This window comes from Haliotis rubra, unplaced genomic scaffold (genome assembly GCF_003918875.1).
Source record: "Haliotis rubra isolate DU_JTF1 unplaced genomic scaffold, ASM391887v1 Scf552, whole genome shotgun sequence".
NCBI lineage: Eukaryota > Metazoa > Mollusca > Gastropoda > Lepetellida > Haliotidae > Haliotis > Haliotis rubra.
The window spans coordinates 674,876-685,589 of record NW_025767249.1 but is presented as its reverse complement, the minus strand read 5'-3'; the positions used below and the strand labels follow the sequence as shown (position 1 = coordinate 685,589).

Genomic DNA, 10,714 nt, shown 5'->3' with positions numbered 1-10,714 from the left:
TGTGCCAGATTAAAGGTTGGCCATTACCCCTAGACGCCACCAACCTGTCCTTGGAGAGTCCGGCTTGCCTATTCACTGGAGGGTATTGGCGTCATTGTTAAATATTACATCGGAAATGGTCAGGATCCACTTCAAAACCTTTGAACCATCCTGCCACTGGCCAGTCCATCTCCGGTTGTGCAAGCCACACAATCATCAGAGCCATCGGAGATGCGGATACCTCCACCTTCACAATCCGTACAACAACGGCACAAGCCACCAACTCTGGAGGGACTTCCCAGGGGTTTTGACACCCACTTCCATCCAGACAGAATGCGCAGCAGGCTCCACCTGGACGCTGCCACGCCCCTGGATGAGGTCCTGGATCAAGCAGGTCAACCACTAGATGAATCCTCCTTTGATTTAGTCCGAGCAGTTCAAGTTTTTTGTGATCCTCCAACTTGGCCCCAAGATCCAACCTTTCATCAATGTTGGAAGATCGCCGTTGGACTACATCCAGAAAATGTGAGCTCCCATCGCTCTAATCAACTAGACAAACTCCAGAGTCTGCTGTCCTCGCCGAACGTCATCGCCCTTGGAGAAGTTGGCCTTGATTTCACAGCAGGGAATTGGGAACAGCAGGGCAAAGTTTTGGAAAAACTCTTCAAGGTGGCTGACACCAACAAACCAATCATCCTTCATCTCCGTGGAACCGCCGAAGACCGGTATCAAAGGGCCCCACTTGAGGAATGCATTAAGATCGCACATGCAGCAGGAATTCAACCGAACCAGAAGTTTCATCTGCACTGTTTTTCGGGATCCTGCAAAGAGATGGCCCTTTGGACTAAGAACTTCCCGGAGACGTGGTTTGGGTATATCGGAATGGTTGCCAGCTTTGACGAACACCAGCTCTCAGCCGTGCGGTTCCTGAATGCAAAACGGTTTGTGCTAGAAACAGATGCCCCCCTACCTATGGCCTCGCCCAGGTCACCGAGGGATTAACAGCCCAAGATTACTCGGCGATGTGGCAACTCTGGTGGCTGAGGCTCGACAGAGTACTATGGCCAATATTCTAGAGCGCGCCTACATCAATGCTAGGCAGCTCTACAGGGTATAAAAGGAACACCCTGTGACATGGGATTCCCTAATCTGGAACTGAGTCCACCGACCTGGTCTAGATTCTAGAACACCCATAAAAAGTCCATTTTTTATCTGACTTGATCAGGACTGAAAATGAGTCCATCGATCCGGTTTAGATTCTAGCACTAATAGACTAATTAATTCATCTAATAAGTTATGCGAACCGACTCGGTTGCCACCAAACAACCTGGTTGGGGATTTTCTTATTTAGATGTGTACTCTAAAATATCCACGAGTTACGTGAAATGTCTCGGTTGATAGCACAACACTGTTGCCCAACCCTGCAGGGATTTTCTCATGTCCTGATGAGGTCACCTGTTGGATGCTCCCTAAGCCAGACCGACTCATGGGATTCCACGTGGGGATGCAAGTCCAGAAAAGAGGGAGGAATGTAGTGATCAGTGCTTCCGCACTCGTACATCGGGTTTCATCGGATTGGCCATCCAGTGATACTCGCATGTTTCCGGGTGTGATCGGGGCACGTGATCAACTTACCCGCCAAATCTGACAGGTGACAGGACAGATCGAGACAAGACACGGACGAGAACAGACGCAAATCGCAGAACTGACAGAACACTTGATTTCCCCATCCATCTACGCTTACGAAGCAAGGTAAGCGCCTTTCCCTAGCACTAGGCTTTCACAACAATACTTATCCCTTGTGATGGAATATTCAACACAGTCATTGTGAGGTAAGCCTAGTGGTTTGTGTTTGCTAGTCATGTCGAGGGCCCGGGTGCTATTCCCCACATCGGTACGATGTTGGACAACCATTTCGGAAGTCCGTTGCCATGGTATTGGTGGAATATTGCTAAAAGCGGCGTTAAACCACACTCTCACTGCAAAGAATTTGAGAAGTGTGATTTATGATGCTTATCCAGGACTCATTTTTTTCAGACGGAACGCTGGTACAATCTGGATGTTGGCGTCCCCCCGACCCCCTACTGCTTGTCCGGGTGATCGAAGGGAGTCGTTACATGGGAAGACAACAGAGAATCAGGTAGGCAAGCTTTTTAAACATAAACATAGGCTTGCTCACGATTATGTATACAGCAATGTAGAGATGGGTGGGTGTAGGGGATCACAAGTTAGTCCTGTTAATGCACCAGCTGCAAATAATGGTATTCGTTGTATACTTTGCTGACATTATTCGAAATTAACAATAGTTCCATCATACTTCAGGTTAAGAGAATATTATTGTTTTCATTTTTGTACTATGTACGTATACTATATGTAGAGTTTCTAAATTCGGGAGAAGGGGGTGGGGTGTGTTTGGTTCAAACCAGTGGTTAACGCGTTCGTTCGTCATACCAAAGGCCCGGGTTCGATTCCCCACATGGGTACAATGTGTGAAGCCGGCCATTTCTGGTGCCCCCAGCATGATAGTGCTGGAATATTGCTACAATTGGCGTAAAACCCAACCCAACTCACTCACTCAATACAAAATTCCCTCAACAAAATACTAAGCACCAGTATAACAAACAGGATTTAATTAACATTAGATACAAGTGTACATTTGAATCAAACGGGTTTAATACCTGTATGAGTGAAAATATAAGACTTCTCTGATATAGTCTTTGAAACCAGAAAGTTAAATACACCTGGCCTATTATTACTAATTAATCTCCAAAACATTTATAATACAGGTAATGAAAGCGTTTGGATTTGGGCTCAACATTATCAAATGAATTCAAATTCTGGTAATACAGCTGCTGTGATACAAATGGGCACATTTCTCCCTTTTTCCATCAGAAACGAGGATGAAGACAGGGAGATCAGGTCTTCCCTTATTTATTTATCCTAGCAGTTGAAATATTAGGCTCTATGATAAGGTCAGTATATAGGGTATAACACTTTTTCATATAGAACATTGACTTGGAAAATATGCTGATGACACACAACTATATTTGGACGCGTCTGACAAAAAGCTTCAATGCTGCATTTAATGGAAGAGTTCCTTCCGTTCCCCAAACCCTAAACCTAACTCTAAACATAACCCTAACTTAAATATTGGACTTTTAGTCATTTTGTGAGTTCTCTAGTAATTGTTGTGTTAAGTTTTGTTAATAATTTTAGTATATTTATAAATATTATTTGGGATGGGGGACCGGGAGGAACCCTTACCCATGTAATTCTATGATATGTCAGGACTCAAAATAAACACAATAACATGTAGTAATATTACTCGCCAGTTGGCTAGTTGTCAAAACTGTAGCAATTTCTACTCTAGTAATATCTTCCCTGCACTTCCTAACCCACCTAAAAGTCATTTATGAACTCGATAAAATAATCTATAGATTCTTATGGAATAACAAACATCATGAGATGAGGATGGAGGCCTTAGGATGATTGACATAGAATGTTTCATCAATGCTTTGAAATTTTCATCACTGAAAATTTCAAGCTTTTATCATAGTCGTGTCTCGCTTAGAAACAGCTTTAGGAAGACATATAGGTGTATAGACCCAACCCTATTAATATATAAAAGGAAAGGGATGTAACGACGAAACCACCTCCTCCTCAATCTAAGTTAGATTTCACCACGTAAAATGCTTGTAATGCCCAACTTGATTTATCTACAAAATGAGCTATAAATGGTCACAATCGGATCATTATTTCAAAATTATACCCACGACTCACCGAAAACAGCTACCTCCGCAATTCCAAGCCAAAATCATGGATCGGCCTAGACAGCGAAAACTCACCTTTTGAATTCGTTTATTAATTCCAGCCACGTTGACAGCACCTACGCAGGGCTAGATGCGATCGGCATTGGCATTCCACGAGTCTGAAAACTTACTGCAACATCTATATATGATTTCCTCGACAGTAAGCAGGCATTTTCTCCAAAATCATCGGCAATCATACTCACTTGTCGGACATTGATGACCTTGACATTCAATTTGTAAGAATAATTTTAGAGGTTAACTATTTATAAATATAATTTCCTAAAAATGAATCAGTATTAAATGCAGTTTTACAAACCTCTAAAACTACTCTTACCAATGTACTGTTCCGTACATTATCCAAAATAGAAGGAATATTGCAAAGTTAATATTTCGCGCCCATTAGCAAACAGACAAAATCTTACAGTATATTGTATTTTCCACCAATCGGATGTGTGGAGACAGTTTGTGCGGATCTGCTCATGTTCGATTCCCCACATGGTACAATATGTGAAGTCAATTTGTCGTGATGTCGCTGGAATATTGATAAAGGCAGTGTAAAACCATACTCACTCACTACTCACACATCGTGGCCTGAATAATATTAATGTAATGCATTTCGTTTCTGAAGGTGAAAAGCAAAACGTTCACACTTTACACAACACGCATGCTCACCAACGCCAAGACATATTGAAGTCAATTCGATGCCTCGTCAAGGAATCACAAGCAAAGTACATGTATTTGAATAACAATTAACTATTCTCACATCGTGTTCCAGGTCGACCGTACTTTGACGTGATTGCTGTACTCGTGACTCACGTTGACCTTGGTGCTAACAGCGGATGTGACACCTTCAACGACTTTCGACAACGTCAACCTCATCGTCTTTCTCATCTTCTGCGGCTGCTCCATCAGGGCATCTCCCAGTCAGTTATAATATTCATATGTGTATTTATATTGGGTTAGGGTTAGGGTTTTAACCGACTGCGGAGTCGATATAATATTCATATATGTAATTTAATGGGCTGCAGAGCCGATGTAATATTCATATGTGTATTTTTAATTGGGTTAGGGCTAGGGTTTAATTGTCTGCAGAGTCCATATATTAGTCATATGTGTGTTTTCAAGGGCGGCTGAGCCGATACAATATTCACATGTGTGTTTTCAAGGGCTGCAGAGGAAATATAATATTCACATGTGTGTTTTCGTAGATATAATATTCATTGGATTAGGATTTTAATGGGCTGCAGAGCCGTTATCATTTTCATGTGTATTTCTATGCGGTGCGGAGTTGATATAATATTCACATTGTGTATTTTTAATGAGTTAGGGTTTCATTGGGCTGCAGAACCTGTATAATATTCATATTGTATTTTTAATGAGTTAGGGTTAGGGTTTAAATGGGCTGGAGAGCCGTTATAATATTCATATGTGTATTCTTGAAAGGTTAGGGTTTTAATGGGCTGCATTCATACTCATAAATGTATTTTAATGGGCTGCAGAGCCGATTTAATATTCATACGTGTATTTTCATGGGTTTCAGAGCCAATAAAATATTCATATTTATATTTCATTGACTGTAAATCCTTTACAATACTAGAACTGGTATGTTAGAATTGATCATTTTAAAACAGAAAACGGATTGTAGGCCTGTGGAATAAATTAGTTACATTTGGAATCCATGGGTTTAAGAAAAGATTTGTACTGACACGCTTTCTAAACAGTCCTAATTGTGAGTGCTAAATTGTTTATACATACTTCCATTCCAAAGTTTAGACACACTAGTGTAACTATAGCTACTTACACCAGGCAACTGTTCTAAACTACATTTTACAAAATATTCCGTACTGTTTGAGGGTACTGTTTACACATGAACTGATGTATTGTAAAGCAAATTCGTAAGGTTGAAGAGATTGTCATGAGTTCAATAAATGATAAAAATCAATGAGGTGAGGTGAAATTGGGTTTTACGTCGTGCTTGAGAATATTTCGCTCATATGACGACGTGCATGCATGTGTATGTGCGGCTTCTTGCACTAGCCCAGACTTAAGCTGGTTTATCGTGCTAGCCCACTGAGATACCATGCCGCAGTAAAGCATGAATACCCCACTCAGACACATTATACTGACTCCGAGCCGACCTGTCCGTGTTGTACCCATTAATGCTGAGTGCCAGACAGGGACCAACAAGTACCATATTTTAACGTCGTTTTGGTATGACGCGGTCGGGGATCGAACCCGCGACCTTCCGCTCTCTGGGCGGACGCTCTAACCTCTACACCACGGAGGCGGTCTAAAAATCAATGAAAACTGACGAATTCTTAACAACACTTTTCACCACTGACTGAGTTTGGGTTTTACGCCGCTTTTAGCAATATTCCAGCAACATCACGGCGGCGGACACCAGAAATGGGCTTCACACATTGTGCCCATGTGGGGATTCGAACCCGGGTCTTCGGCGTGACGTGCCAACGCTTTAACCATTAGGCTACCCCACCGCCCCCACTTTTCACCAAGAAGCGGCTACTCATATGCATAATATTTGCATATGCTTTTCAGCAATTTGATGCATGATTCTCTGCATAAGGTTTGCATTTGGTTCCCCCAAGTTAGTGGAGAAATCAATCTTCGATGTAACCATGCCTATATACATAACATATAGTGAGTATTTTAAGTTTAAACATTTGAAAGGACGTCTATCTTGTGGCGAATTGTCCATTTTCCTTGTCTGCTACTGTAAACCCTCCATTGAACCACTAGGGAAAGTTATGTCCTTTGTTCTTGGTTTTATTAGCATAACTGAATAACTGCCCTAGGGCAATTATTTCTATACTGAAAGCCATTAAAAATGCAATTTGACATTCATACTTTCTTTACTCACACTAATTTCAACATATATAAACCTAACTGGCAGATATGTTTTAAGTGAGCATTTGTGAATAATTTCATCTGAAAATGTCCAGTCAACAACAACATCAGTGACGCAACAACGACATCACACAAAGGAGGGGTCACTTGCAGTCAATATCGTGTGTGTCCACCGTGCGCTGCAAGACATGCTCGCAGTCTATGGGGCATTGAAAGACACACATTTCTCAGGAACAGCTGTTGGATGGTCTGCAGCCTCTGATGGTCTGTGGTCTGATCATGACACCACCCCCTCCAAAACGATCATGTTCAAGGACGCAAGTTTGGCGCAAGTCTTTCTCCTTTACGTCAATAAATCTGTTGACGTCCATCTGCAAAGGATAAGTTAATCCTGGGTTCATCTGAAAAAATGAAATGTGGCCATGTCCTGTTGCCAAGATTGGACCCATTTGCTGCCCATCGCTGTCTGGCAAGTCTGTGGCGATGCAATAAGGTTTGACCACGGTACGGGTGACGACACCGGATGTTAAAGGCAGCAAGGCGTCCTTGCACCTTTTGGGCGCTGAAATGACGTTGACTTGTCCCAATTGTCCTCCTTGCCTAATCATCAGCTGTGTGGAATCGATTTCGCAAAAGGGAAACTCGGATATTGCGGTTTTGTCGAGCTGTTATCACAGGTGGTGCACCAGGTCGCGGACAATCAGCAACACTTCCGGTAGCCCGAAAACGTTGTCTGAGTCGACTTACAGTGGATCGATGCACATTAAAGTGCCTGGCAATCATCACATCTGATGCACCTTGGCTGACCACACCGATAACCTGATTCCTTTCGTCTTGTGTCAAGTGTGGCATTTTCTCAAAGTGATTGAGTTCCACAATTCCTTGTGCTTTTACAGGGCCTGGGTGCAGGTAATTCATGTGCACAACGTGTTTCATGAATGTGGTTGTGTTTACGAGAAATGTCAAAGGTTCAGTTTTAAGTATCAAAGTTCATGTGAGAGGAATGCTCCGGGACTCGAACTCGAAATGGTCCAGAATAACAGCCTTTTATCCCTACATCCTCTGTATCGCAGGAAAAAATCTTCAATAGAACTTTTGTAAGTTTCAGGACAACAAATACCAATTGCGTTTTTAATGGCTTTCAGTATATTTAAAAACAATTTAATTGTACTCATTTTGATAATCTTCATCATGCCTAATACATTACACGCGTATTAAATAAGTATGCCCTCGTGGTGTAAGCTGTTTAATCACCCTCACTACGGTAGTTATTTAAATAAACTCTGCTTGGGATAAAGCCCTCGCAGAATTTTATTAAATAACTACCTTGTAAGGGTGATTAACCTATACGAAGAGGTAGTGCTGGAATACGTTGAGGGAACACGGTCCCAGAGCTTTTTACAAACATGTTTTTATCTCTGGTTTTACGTGTCGGGCTTCAGCTACCTTCGACCGTTTTCATATGCACGTGCAATACACACATATATTGTTTGGTTACATGCGTGATGCGTCGATATAATATTAATATATGTATTTTTTTAGATTTGGGTTAGGGTTAGGTTGAGGATTTTAATTGGCTGCAGAGGCGATATAATATTCATGAGTATATGTTTATTTGGTTAGGGTTAGGTTTAGGGTTATAATGGGTTACAGAGCCGATATAATATTCATGTGTAAAGTTTCATGGGCTCTTATGTGTAACCTTGGTGCTGACATCGGATGTGACACTTCCAACGTCAACTTCGCCAACCTCATCGTCTTTCTCATCTTCTGTAGCTGCTCCATCGTCCTTATCCAACCGATGATCGTTGAGGAATATCTGGGGTGTGTACATTTTGTCTTCAGCTGAGGGTAGGTGTCAAGAACAGTTTATAATAGGACATCTCCCAGTCAGTTTGTTGCTTCCTGTATGTACTCGTCAGTCTGTTGCTGGAGATCTTCACGGCTTAATGTGTGACGACTGTGTTGATCCCCCATCTTCACTGACACACTGGCACTGAGGTCATTCAGTGCACTGTTTTTTGGGGTGATCGAAGGGATTCGTTCTTGTCCCATGGTGGTTCCACAGTCGGCTCCCAGTTAGGTAGTCGCCGACTGTACCAGGGATTTACGTGCTAGGGACCTGGCCAGCCTGTCGGGGTGGGCTGTTGCAGAAACAGCCGAGCTAGTAAGGGACGTTATAGTCGTGGTTAGGGCCGGATGTATGCCTGCACATTACTGGTAGATTTAGGGGATAGGACAGATAGGCACTCACCATGGCATAACTTAGGGCTAACCCACCATTATTAGTCCCCCCAGTAGGTAGTTCTGAGACAGCGAGTCCTGTCCTTATCACCTTGGTGGCTGTGTGCTTGGTGGCGTCAGTGTGTCAGTGTAGATCGGGGGATGCAACGCCGAAGTAGTCGTCACACATTAAGCCGAAGATACGGGCTAGAGTTGGTCTTCAGCAACAGACCGGCGAGTACATGCAGGAAGCAACAAACTGACTGGGAGATGGCCTGATATTAACCGTTTTGGCACCTACCCTCAGCACAAAATGACAAAATGTACACATCCCGGATGTTCCGGTTGGACAAATGCCAGTGTCCTCAGCTATCGGTTGAATAAGGACGATGGAGCAGTCACAGAAGATGAGAAAGACGATGAGGTTGACGAGGTTGACGTTGTTGAGGGTCGCTTGAAGTTTCACTTCCGATGTCAGCACCAACATGAATGGTAGATTTTAGGGGATAGGATTGTGAGTGAGTTAAAATTTATAGTCACATCGGCAATATTTCAGCCATATTGTGACTTAAAAAGTTATAAATTAACAATAAACACAATTACATTATAAAACACCTGTCGACAAAGGACAGTAGATTATCACAGGAATTAATTTAAGACTAGTAATTCAATCTAAAATATTTTACCTATAAATGACAATACAATATAAAAACCGGCTATAGATTGCCAACAAGGGAATAGGATATACACAATTTGGAATCTATTATCTCAAAACTATAGTTAGGGTTTTAATGGGCAGCACTCCCGATATAATATTTATATTTGGTTAGGGTTAGGCTGCAGAGCCGATATATTATTCATATGTGTATTTTCATTGGCTTCAGAGTCGATAAAATATTCATGTGTACATTTTCATTGGTTGCAGATCCGATATAATACTGTAATGTTATCATGTAAGTCTCATTGCCAACCACATTTCTGAGTTATATGAAAAAGTGATCCATCTTTATCGGAAAACTATTGTTAGGGTTTTAATGGGCAGCAGACCCGATGTAACATTCATATGTGTATTATGTTCATGTTAGGGTTTTAGTTTGCTGCAGAGCCGATATAATATCCATATGTGTATTTTCATGGGCTGTAGAGCCGATATAATATCCAAATGTGTATTTTCATGGGCTGTAGAGCCGATATAATATTCATATGTGTATTTTCATGGGCTGTAGAGCCGATATAATATTTATATGTGTATTTTCATGGGCTGTAGAGCCGATATAATATTCATATGTGTATTTTCATGGGCTGTAGAGCCGATATAATATTCATATGAGCATTTTCATGGGCTGTAGAGCCGATATTTTCATACATGTATGTGTATTTTCAATGAGTTAGGTTAGAGTTTTACTGGGCTGCATAGCCGTTATAATATTCATATGTGAATGTTGTTAGGGTTTTAATGGGCTGCATTCATATTCATATGTGTATTTTAATGGGCTTCGGAGCCGATAAAATATTCATATGTTGATTGCACTGTCTGTAGATCCGTTACAATACCAGAATTGGTATGCTTCAATTGAAATTCGTATATGCGAGTGCTCAAATGTTTATGTATGTTGTGGCAATGTGTCCATTTTCCGTGTCTGCTACTGTAAACCCTCCAGTAGAGGTAGTGCTGTAAAACGTTGAGGGAACACGGTTCCAGAGCTTTTTACAAACATGTTTTTATCGCTGGTTTTACGTGTCGGGCTTCAGCTACCTTCGACCGTTTTCATATGTACGGGTAATACACACATATATTGTGTGGCAACAGGTATAATGCCGACGGTTTGTAGCAAAAA

At 41.8% G+C, this 10,714-nt stretch overlaps 1 protein-coding gene across 1 annotated transcript; it reads left to right on the top strand.

Annotated features, from left to right (window-relative positions):
• The first annotated feature begins 210 nt into the window (after nucleotides 1-210).
• On the top strand, nucleotides 211-981 carry LOC124253793 (putative deoxyribonuclease TATDN2). Its single transcript, XM_046687640.1, has one exon. It carries the CDS (start codon nucleotides 211-213, stop codon nucleotides 979-981), a length of 771 nt encoding a protein of 256 aa, XP_046543596.1.
• Nucleotides 982-10,714: the final 9,733 nt, after the last annotated feature.

Coding starts and splice junctions, on each gene's coding strand:
- LOC124253793 (XM_046687640.1), top strand. CDS start 211: ATGCGGATACCTCCACCTTCACAATCCGTACAACAACGGCACAAGCCA.